We start from the raw sequence: 12,049 nt of genomic DNA, 5'->3' as shown, positions 1-12,049 counted from the left end.
AAAATACAACATAAATAGATAACCATAAATTTACTGCCACACTATATAGCAGATTTGAGTAAATTATAAAATAACACCACAGTACCAACAACAACACAACACATGTCAAAACACTGCAAAGAAGCGCAGGGTTTTAAAGCTGCCAATGTGAACCTAGTGAATTTATAACTCCGTTAACGCAGGTAGGCTACAGCCTTTGACCTGACTTAGAAGGTCAAATAAGAGGTGCATGCAATCGAATTAGGTGTCAATGGAAAGCTGAATAGCTGCTCTAGCCAGCCATTAGGGTTAAGTAGTGAAAAGCAGCGCGATTGCTGATCTATAAGAGAAAAAGCTTGAGTTTTGACGTTTTTTCGCAAAAATTCATTTTTTATATTTGGATTCGCGACCCCTAGAACATGTTGGATTTCATTAATTCTGGCACCAATGAATTCAGGAGTAACAAAATAATGGGAAAAAACACCCCCACCCACAATTTTAAAAAAGTGTGAAAAAATGAGCAACCCTATTGTTCAAGGAGCAGTATCCAAGTTCCACCTTTTCTTCTCATTGTCACCATGCATTATAAAATAAAAACATTAAAAAATGGCTCATATGTTCTGTGGTCTCTATCTCATCAAATGTAAACAAATTCACACACATGTATGTGTTGTGATATCTGTGCATCCTCTCTGTGTAACAGGTTAGGGATGGGAGTGTCTTCTAGGATATAGATTAATATTTAGGAGAAATGTATTTTAAATAATCTGAGGAATACAGTGAAAACATGGGGGTTGGGTTTCTCAAAAATGGTATGTTCAGCTTATCCACATTGGGTAGACTTAATATCATGTGGGAAAGATAGGATAAGGGTAAATAGCTATGGATGGTAGCATATAAAGACCACCTTAATAAAATTCTTAGGGTGCATGTACTGTATATGAACAACAAAGTTAGGATTTCTTCTGGGTATGTACTTAAGACACCTTAGCACTTAATGGTATAGAACCCTTGATACTAGCATGAATCATTTCCTTAATACGAATTTTATGCCTACTCACCTTGTTAATTCTTTTGAGTAGACCAACAGCTGCCTCACTTTTACTGCTGCATAACTTGTTTAAAATCACTATATTATTGGGTAGTGTTATAACCCTCCTTGCTCACTTCTTTGCATTATCATTCTGAGGGTCTTTACATATTTGCTCCAAAGTACAGTTACAGGTGCAGAATATTACACAGTACAGTATAGCAAAGCCTGTGGGTAGGCAGAAAAGGCACCTAATGACCTTGCAATGGCATGAGAAATTTGGGTAAACAGTGCAGGTGCCAGCAAATGGCTTGAAATACCAAGTACTGTTGGGTGCGGGGCCAGGTGCATGCCAGTTTCAAATTCAGACCATCTGTAAAACCATTTTTTTCATTGTTTGTCAAATAAGTGCCAGAATTTTTTTAGAGCTAATAATCAAATCTGTATTTGAGAAAACTGTTGAATAAGGTTTGACTACTGTACTTATAATGCTATCAGCTTAAATGAGCTATTTAATGAATGTATCTTTAAGCTTTTAATGTTAATGACAATGTTTCTAATTATAGGGGGTTGGATGCTGCTGAACGTCGGAAACAGATGATTCAAGAGTCCAAATTCTTGGGTGGTGACATGGAGCACACACATTTAGTAAAAGGTTTAGATTACGCATTGTTACAAAAGGTGCGATCAGAAATCCAAATTAAGGAATCTGAAGTTTTGGTAGAAATAGAGAGGCCTATTTCATCTGATGCACCAAAAGAGAAGAAACCGCCAACTACCGTTGTAGTTCCTCAGCAAGAGGAAGATGAGCTGATATTCAAGCAAGTATCAACATGAATTTTATAATAAGTATATTTTTGTTTAATACAGGTCCATATGTATGGATTACTTAGTTTGATGCACCACCTCCAAACTTTCTTGCTCTTTCTTTGCTTTTCACCTTACTGATACAGTAATACACCGGTTAGCACTACCCCTTAAAGTGCTGTTTTGTTATAGTGCTCTTGCTTGCATTTTGGAGCTCTAGATTTACTTGGGAAAAAATGAAAATCCATAAAAGATGTCAAAAGTCTCGGTCCGAACACTCACAACACACCGACAGCAATTCTATTTGTTTATACTGTACTCTAGTGAGTACCCATGACTACAGTTGATTATTAAATGCATTTTATAATTTTATAGTAAGTGTAGGTCTTATTGTATGACAAAATTCTGTGTGGCTAACTGAAGCACAAAAACATGGTAGAGGGTTGAAGATCAGCTGTTAAGGAGCACTTGGCAACACACCTGGTGTGTGCTGCTACTCCCTTCCACTCCACCTCTAATCATCCCCACCTTTCTGCTTTCTCACTCCATATTTTATAATGTTGTGTAACGTAATGTTGAAGGGGTACAACGTTACTCTTATATTTACACTCAGTTTTGTTGGATAAACATCAGCTGTTCAATAGCATCTGGCAGTGTTACCAAAGAAACTGACAGATGCATCACCTCAATACTTACCACAGTCTCCCTCACCACTACCTCCATCATCACCACTACCTCTATTATCACCACCTAAATCATAATTTCAGTGATGCAGAGATGGATTAGTTTCATCCAGAGCAGATTCTCTCCCTCCCTCCCACCCGCTGCATCTCACCAACACATGTCTCTCACTCAACATGTCATTCATAATACAATATTGTACAGTACAGTACTTTGTTTATTTGTTATTCATTAATTTGAAGAGATATGCTACTGTAATAGTGTGTATTTTTTAATACCTGTACCCTTCACATGCAGTACTGTATATATCACCTAGGTAAAAAATAATATCATCAGGAACGCATCACCATATATGCAATACAGTATAAGAATAGCGCTCAATTTTCCAGGAACGTGTCCCGAAAGCTAATCAGGGTATTAATTTTTCAGTATACATTTTCTCCCTTTTCTAGAATTTTCACATTTGGAAGTTAGAGAGAGAACACATTGGAAAGCCAGAACCTTGTTTGTTGTTTATGTGCACTTATCTTGAAAGACAAGCCCAACTTGTCACCTCGGAGATAGCAACCAAATGCTGTTTTGGTACAACTTACTACCTTAGTCATATTTGGACTCCAGAGAGATTATCCATTGACATGGTACAGTAGATGTTTTGATGACCATTTTATGGCCAAACTTGGAACAAAGTGACTCAAAGTCTTTGGCCCTCTCTTTGGTTATTGTGAAAGTATGCCAGGAGTCATTGGAAGTCAATGTCTGAGAGCCATTATGTTTGAACTAAACTGGTATCACATGATCATCAAGCCACCACACTGTAGTTTACTGTAGAGTAAACCCTTGCTTTTATTATCTGTTTCAAGGTGACATTTGCAGCAGGGGAAGATAAATTTATTATGAGATAAATCCCAGTCATCACAGTTATTTCTCCTGGTTCTGTACCAATTGCTTACTGAATGCAAAACATAAGCCACCTTGTTTTTGGACTCATCCATAAAATGTGATTACAGGATCAAATCTTTTTTCATTACAATAGTAAACACATGTATTCCATAATTTTAATTTTTTTTCTTTAGAACAAACACTGGACGACGTATTTTCAGCAGCGTTTTCAACACAAAGCCAGCAGAGTTCAATGACTTATTTCTCACTGGTCGTATGGCATATGCTATTGACCTCGATGATGAAGTTGCTGAGAGTGATATTCCTACCACTGTAATCCGCTCCAAAGCTGACCTCCAGGGCATTGAGGTAAACAGATTTTTCTTTGTATCTGTATAGAGTACAAGGGGTCCCCAGGTTACAAACGGGTTCCGTTCCTGAGGACGTTCTTAAGTTGGATTTGTACATAAATCGGAACACATGCTATGTGCATACCTACTTACAGAACAATGTTTAAAATGCCACTATATCATAGCCTAAGTCCTTATATACATCTAAAATCAATTAATTTAAGACAAAAGAAGAAATAGAATGACAAAATACAGTAAATGAAAGTAAAAAATAAGTCACCAGGTAAATAAAATACTGTAAATTCCAAGTTTAACCCCATTCATAGTGGCAGGCATTCATAAGACGGATGTTTGTAAGTCAGGGACCCCCTGAACAGTAATTTTAGAATATGCCAGATTTGTGAATTTGTAAATTTTATGTATTACTTGAGGAAGGACTTAATGGCAAGAAATAGAACATTAGTAACATGAATCTAAGAAATTGGTTTAGAGAATACAGCATGGACAAATTTGTTGGATAGTAGAGCAGCCAGGCTAAAATTAAATATATACCTGTATTGGGAAAAACGAGAAGAAAGATGACTTATTTCTAGCACTAAGGTTTTATTGAACAGCTCTTTAGCTAATCACTTTTACAGGCAATCATCACTGTATACTCCCAGTGCAGTACAGTATACAGGAATGCTTTGATTTATGAAAGGGATATATTCCTGAAAACCTTTTTGTAAATTGAAGTAATTTTTCCCATTGACGACACAAAAAAAAGTCCCCCAAATGTAAATACACTTTTCCCCCGTATTCACGAGGGTTACGTTCTTGGAAATCGTCGTGAATCATGAATTTGCAAAAGTTCTGAATTTAATATTTTAAGATCATCATATTTATCATGATATTTTTGGCTAGAAATTAAACATGTTTCAGGAGTGGTGTTGATGTTTAGATGGAGTGAGTTTTTCTAATACAAATGAATAAATTAAAAAAAAAAATTTCTCGACATATAATTCAAGTATGGGTATACAGTGGGGTATGCTATAACGAACGGATCCTACTACGAATATTCCTATAACGAACGGTTTTACCTATAAAATTGAGAATGCTATAACGAACGAAACTCCTACAACGAACATTATTTAATTTTTTTTTTTCTAATTTATTGTTTTTTTATTACAAATATTAATGATATTCTTTATTTCAGGGGTTTAGATGCATATTTATGCACTTTTTTACAATTTTTACAATTTTATATTATATTTTTCAGTGTTAAGTGGTTGTATTTGGGGGCCTGGAACGGATTAATCCTATAACAAACGAATGCTATAACGAACAAGGTTCTAGAACCAATTAGATTCGTTATAGCATACCCCACTGTATTTAGACTGTGCTATCCTTTGTGTTAGGCTAACTACTAAATTTTTTCGATTTCGAGTAATCTGCACCTAACCCTATTTTCTCCATAAGCCCTGTTATTTCTATTACGCGATTTTCTATATATATATATATATATATATATATATATATATATATATATATATATATATATATATATATATATATATATATATATATATATATATATATATATATATATATATATATATATATATATATATATATATATATATATTCACATAAGAGGCACGGGCAGTTTCCCAATGAGGTTCACGGCTCCATCAGCTCGATGAACAGGCTTTGTGTGAAATATAACAGAGTCTAGGACTGCTTTTAGTGTCCTTGTGGGTTAGCCGGTAAGCGTTCCCTAGTCCCACCCAGTAGGTCGAGGGTTCGATTCCTTGCTGGTGAGGTCGTTGATTATATGTTCAAAGTCCGCGTGTTATATGGACTAAAAATGAAGTATATATATATATATACATACATACATACATACATATATATACATACATATATACATATACACATACATACATGAGTATATACTGTAGTTATTTAACCAAACTTTTAGATAAACTATTCGGGATTATTTATTTATTTTATTTTTTTTATCTTGATTAGAACTGATTTTATTTACACAGTACAATATTGTGTTCAGATTTTTTACATGCCTTTTTTTTTCTTTTTAGAATATGCAAGCAACATTCACGACGAATGACATTGTGATCCAGAAACTCACTCAGATTTTGTCATATCTCCGCACTGGACGTGCCAACAAGAAACAAAAAAAGAAAGACAAAGGCAAAAATGAAGCTGTAAGTATTTCTTTCTTTTGTCAACTTTTCCTGTAGAATTAAAGTCTTAAAAATGCGATAGATATAATAAAACCAGTTTGCTTGGGGGTGCTGTTACCATATCTTAGATCATTGCAACAAAAAATTTTAGAATGAAATTTCAAGTTAATGTGACGGGATTCAACTCAGGTTACATCCGTGCCTTTAAAGCTGCTTTATTTCTGGCTTTTGCTTTCAAGCCAGACAGCTCTTGTAATTCAGGGTTACTTACTGTAGGTTCTGTATCTTCAGACTCCCTATGATATCAACCAGGGTTGATCTATTAATCAATTTGGAGGCACTAATTACCCTTCCCATTTCTTCACAAAATCACTGCAGGTGAGATGGATTTGCCTCTGAATGCTAGACCATGTTAGAGCAATGTGCTAGTTAGCATACTACCCACCAAGACTACTGTGTGTCATCTTAGGATATAGGGAATGTGGCAGTTTTTAATTAATTTCTTGTGTAATATTTCAAGAGGACAGTTGCAATAGACTGACACTCCCTGCTCTTTGTATATGTATTACAAGCACTAAGCATCATACTCTTTAAGACACTTCAGGGTGTATTGGCTACTACAGTTCTTGGTGTTGTCGTTTAGGTCATTTAGCATAAGGTGAACTTTAGATCTTATGCATATCATTTCTAATTTTTGTATTTATTTATTTATTTTTTTTTTTTTACATAGCTTTTCAATCTATGTTCTGTGAAAAATAATATGTACCCTTTTACTTTCAGGCTGGTAGGACTGGAGCTGATGACAGTATCTATGGGGAAATTGGAGATTATGTCCCATCTGTAGGGAAGGCCAGTGACCGAGACAAAGATCGTGGAGATCGTGACCGTGACCGAGAAAGAGGAAGAGACAGAGATCGTGAACGTGATCGCAGGGACCGGGAGAAAGAAAGAGGAGACAGAGACAGGGATAGAGAAAAGGATCGTCGTGAACGTGACAGGGACAGAGACAGAGATCGTGATCGGTATGTTTTTGTTTGCCATATTTAAGAAATTTAGTCATCTTTTATCTTACTATTACCATGTAAAGAAAGGATATAGCACTCGCTCTAGTCCTAAGGATTACTGGTTCGGACCCGGGCTCTCTCCGTCCACCCAGATGTAAATGGATACAGTACATACTTCACACTAACGAGTTTCACATTAACGAGTCATCACAATAACGACAGTAATGAAATGCCACACGTCAACACGTTAATGATACATTTCAACACAATAACGATCGGTAACGTAAGTTGATAGTCACTTTGGGCGGCCATCTTGATGATGTCAGTGAGCGGGGTGGTTTCACATTCATAAACTTCAGCATGCTTATCATTTAGGTCTGTCAATGTCCAAATGATATTCCATCTCTCCAGTTGTTGGCCAGCATCTCTGGTGTCACAATAGCAGTTTTAATTTATATTCAGTCATTGAGGTCAGTGTAGACTGTCACCCAAGGTGAATGTACAGCATTTTTGACATGCCTCAAAGAAAGAATGAAATTGTGAGGTTATGTTAGACTAAAGAAGGGATCAGTGAATTGGATTTCCTCTCCCATTCCACATGATTTGCCCAGACATTAAGAAAGTCCTGATCGTTCTTAGGCCATTGCAAAATCTTAAGATTTGCTAAAAAAAAATTTATTTATTTAATTTTATATTTACAATACATACAGTACAGTACTGAGTTATTAAGATTTGAAGTTACTACCACTCATCATGGACACCCTCTACATTAAACTGCTACTGGCTGTACATGAAGCTAAATATCATAAGATCATGTTATCATACTGTGGCTGTGCATTGTTTTGAGGTGATAAGCATGATTTCACACAAGACATTAATAAATAACTGTTATTATTTATTTTATAACTGTTGGAGGAGAGAACAGATGTAGCTCAAATACAGCATGAATAATAGTAATAAAATTTCAGTGTTGAAGATAAGAATATCTTATTATATGAGATGTATCAATAAATACCTGTAGTACTACAATAGTGCACATACTGTACTGTACAGTTGTACCCCACTTAACGCGGTCAATAGAACCCAGAGGGTCCAGTGTTAAGTGAAATCCGCGTTAAGTGAAATCCGCGTTAAGTGAACAACAGAACATATGGGATTAATTCCAATAGAAACCAGCCCGACCCCCAAACTCCACTTTTTGAAGACACATAACTATGTTGTAGTAAAAATAACATCTTAATTTTATGATGGTACATGCACACAATTAATACTTAAGAGAAATAGAGAAATACAGTCGCCAAGTTAATGTCCATTCAAATAATGGACTCAACTCCCTCCCCCTCTTCTCACACTACACTGCCGGCTCTTCCCTCTCTGAGAAATTTTTTGGGGAAAACCACTAAATTTTAATAAATAATACCTCAAACTAAAGTTAGGATAATACAATTGACATTGCTGGATTCCTTGTAAGACCAGGAATATTTTGAATATAAATGTCATATATTTTGCACAAAAGATAACATAGTTACTCAGAAAAAATTTTTATCTAAAATTTGTATGTCTAATGCAAAATATATGATGTTTATATTCAAAATGATCACCAAATTATAAGAATTCCAGCAATGTAAATTATATTCTGGCCGGGTAATTTGTATGAATTTTATGAGCTAAAACAAATATCTTCAGTTAATAAAAAAAAAAATAATCTTCACGACACTATCTGTCAATCAAAGTACCCCACCTTGCCTCCCCCCTCTTCCAACCGCGCGGTCAGTCCCAACCCTCCCCCCCACCCCCCACCAATCGTCCCTTCAAGAGAAGAGTGGGTGAAAAAAATAAATTTTAACATTTTGTATTAAATAATACCTCAGATTAAAGTTAGGATAATATAATTGACATTGCTGGATTCCTTGTAAGACCAGGAATATTTTGAATATAAACGTCATATATTTTGCACAAAAGATAACATACTTACTCAGATTAAACATTTTATCTAAAAATTTTATGTCTAATGCAAAATATATGATGTTTATATTCAAAATGATCATCAAATTATAAGAATTCCAGCAATGTAAATTATATTCTGACCGGGTAATTTGTATGAATTTTATGAGCTAAAACAAATATCTTCAGTTAATAAAAAAAAAAATATTCTTCACGGGGTAACAGATGGTCGGTCGGTCCCTCCCTCCCCCCCACCCCCCACCAACCGTCCCAAGGAGATGTGTGGGAAAACCAGAATACTTAACTTTTTTGTAATAAATAATACCTCAAACTAAAGTTAGGATAATATAATTGACATTGCTGGATTCCTTGTAAGACCAGGAATATTTTGAATATAAATGTCATATATTTTGCACAAAAGATAACATAGTTACCCAGAGAAAAAATGTTATCTAAAATTTGTATGTCTAATGCAAAATATATGATGTTTATATTCAAAATGATCACCAAATTATAAGAATTCCAGCAATGTAAATTATATTCTGGCCGGGTAATTTGTATGAATTTTATGAGCTAAAACAGGCAGTCAGGCAGGGTGGCGGGTGGCGCAAATCTAAAAATAGCGTCTCGAGCCGGACACTCACCGTGTATATGTGGAAAAAATCCGTGTTAAGTGAAAGTTCAGCTCTGGCGAGGCACCGCGTATATGATAAAACGCGTTAAGTGAAACCGCGTTAGGCGGGGTAATACTGTATATTTAATTAATTTAATACATAAAAAATTATTGTCATGTACTGTTAGCTCATACTGTATTTTATTTTAGTCATGATCGTGATCGAGATCATGAACGAGAACGAAAACCTCGTTCGTACTTCAGCCGGTCAGCACATGAAGAAGTGAAGAATGAGATGCGTGCTGCAGAAGAAAGGTTACAGACACAATGGCCCACTGGAGCAGATATTAAAGCTGACAAACAAATCTCTCAAGTGCCCCAGCAGTCTCAACAACAGCTAACACAACAACAGCAACCTCAAGGTCAACAACAGTTGGCAACACAACAGCAACCACCAAAGCAGTAAGATTCCATTTCCATGTACTCATGTTAGACTCTTGGTAACCATAATGGTGAAACTTCGTGCTTCAACACTTAAATCTGCTGCTTCCAGTGGCCATCAATATGGGTGGTTATGTAACCTGTTCTCATAGTTTTACTATATACAGGTAGTTGCTTCATTTGCCACATTATCTCTTGTTCTGGGATGGATAGTGCAAAGCATTGGCTGTTACACATTATTATATCAGTATTATATGTTACAGATTTTTTTAAGATCTTCATAAATCATTATTTTTGTAAAGACTATTAAAATGTCTGTATCCAGTCTGGTCTGTGAGACCTGTTCCTAATTTTTTTTTACTTCTATAGGCTGGTTTACAAAGGTTTCACCTGAATTATTATCCAAGAAAATAGTATTATTTCTAATGCTACCTTTTGGGTAGAAAAATCTGAGAAAATCATGCCTTAGGAAGATATTCGAAGTTCATTTCTTTTGGTCACTGAGTTGAATTGGTTTACAACTTAACTAGTGTTAAATGTCTTGCTAAATTGAGATTACCCTCATATCTATACCTAACTGGACTTAATTATCAACTTGAAAACTAGCATGGCAAACCCTACTCCTTTGCTTAGTTTTTGTTTTCAGATTTTATTCAGATATTACCTGGTACCACAGTGGAACTCTTTATCCTTCATTCAAATATATAAATATTGCTCACCCAAACCACATTTTTTCTCCTCAGAGTTAATAGTCTGCTGGTGGGGGATGACTACTATACAGAATGTTATCCTGGTATGGCAGAGATGCAGGATGCCATTGATGATTCAGATGATGAAGCTGATTACACCAAGATGGACATGGTTAGTTCTCTATAAATTTTTATCTTGAGTTTTTCTTAATCATATATCTCAGTTCATTGTACAATCAGTTCTCCTGTAACACAGTAGTTGCATTCCTGAAGAACATTGTGTTATGGAAAATTGTGTTATAGTAACAGTTTGATTCAATGGGATTTAAGGGGTTAGGGGGTAGTAGGTTCAAAAACACCAACATAACTGACGTTTTGCTTTACAATTTGATACACTGTATTATTCTTAGTTTTTATGTGTTCTTTTATAATATCATTCATTAATAGAATATAAACATGGAAAGGGGGAAAAATGGCCCTAATGTGGGTCATTGACCTGTGCCCTGGTGGGCTAATCCTGTAAAAAAAAGTCTAAATTGCTAAGCAATAGAAAATGTAGCTTTAAAGGAGGATGAAGAGGAAAAAGAATGAAATTGGTGGAGTGTGACTCACATAACAGCTTTTTATGAACAAACATTTTTAAATCAAAACATTTTGAATCAAAAGAAATGTAAATGAACTTAAAAAAAATCTTTGAGGGACAAAGAATATAGGGTAAAGTCTACAATAATGTGTGTGATATGTATGCAGGCTGAATAAAGACTGAGGTACATGGGGTTGCCAACTGATTTTCCTGTCATTAGCCCTTGAGATTCTTAACCAAATCAAGTGTTTTAATACCATTTTTTTTTCATCCAGTACTGTACAGTAAAACATATTCATTTATTAAGGAAAATAGCAATTAGCCTAATAGCTTCCCTTTTATATAACTATTTTTTTTCCTATACGGGATTAGCCCACCATGGCACAGGTCAATGACCTACATCAGGGCCTGGGGGCAAAAATATTATAATTATCATAGACAGTACTGTACACAGAGTATGTAAGATTTAATTTAGAAGACCTAATTCCTCTTTTGTGCTTTTTTAAATGCAGGGGAACAAGAAAGGTCCCGTTGGTCGTTGGGACTTTGATACCCAGGAAGAATACAGTGATTACATGAATCAGCGAGAAGCTATGCCAAAAGCTGCTTTCCAGTATGGTGTAAAGATGGCTGATGGTCGGAAGACTCGCCGCATAGGAGGCAACAAGGAAAAGGACCGTAATGCTGAACTAAACAGGGAATGGCAACAGATCCAGCAGATCCTGAAAAGACGTAAAGACAATGATTCAGGCTCTGGAGCTCCGTAAGTACTGTATAGTATGTCATAATTCAAAATGCGTAATATAAATTTTTATTTTGTTCAGAGTTTTTTTATATAAAAATTTATTCTTATTGAATAAGACTTT

The 12,049-nt window shown here is 35.3% G+C and overlaps 1 protein-coding gene across 2 annotated transcripts in view; it reads left to right on the top strand.

The window, feature by feature from the left end:
• Positions 1–12,049, top strand: part of LOC121874682 (protein Red-like) — a 29,013-nt gene that overhangs the window by 14,569 nt on the left and 2,395 nt on the right. For both annotated transcript variants that reach the window (XM_042378925.1, XM_042378926.1), the window contains 7 exons: positions 1,576–1,830; positions 3,571–3,745; positions 5,805–5,930; positions 6,690–6,931; positions 9,681–9,932; positions 10,655–10,772; positions 11,696–11,946. In XM_042378925.1, coding sequence (XP_042234859.1) covers positions 1,576–1,830; positions 3,571–3,745; positions 5,805–5,930; positions 6,690–6,931; positions 9,681–9,932; positions 10,655–10,772; positions 11,696–11,946 — 1,419 coding nt within the window. The remainder of the gene's footprint in view (positions 1–1,575; positions 1,831–3,570; positions 3,746–5,804; positions 5,931–6,689; positions 6,932–9,680; positions 9,933–10,654; positions 10,773–11,695; positions 11,947–12,049) is intronic.

This window comes from Homarus americanus, unplaced genomic scaffold (assembly GCF_018991925.1).
Source record: "Homarus americanus isolate GMGI-L3 unplaced genomic scaffold, GMGI_Hamer_2.0 scaffold34360, whole genome shotgun sequence".
In the NCBI taxonomy this organism is placed as follows: domain Eukaryota; kingdom Metazoa; phylum Arthropoda; class Malacostraca; order Decapoda; family Nephropidae; genus Homarus; species Homarus americanus.
This window is presented reverse-complemented; position numbering and strand designations above follow the sequence as displayed.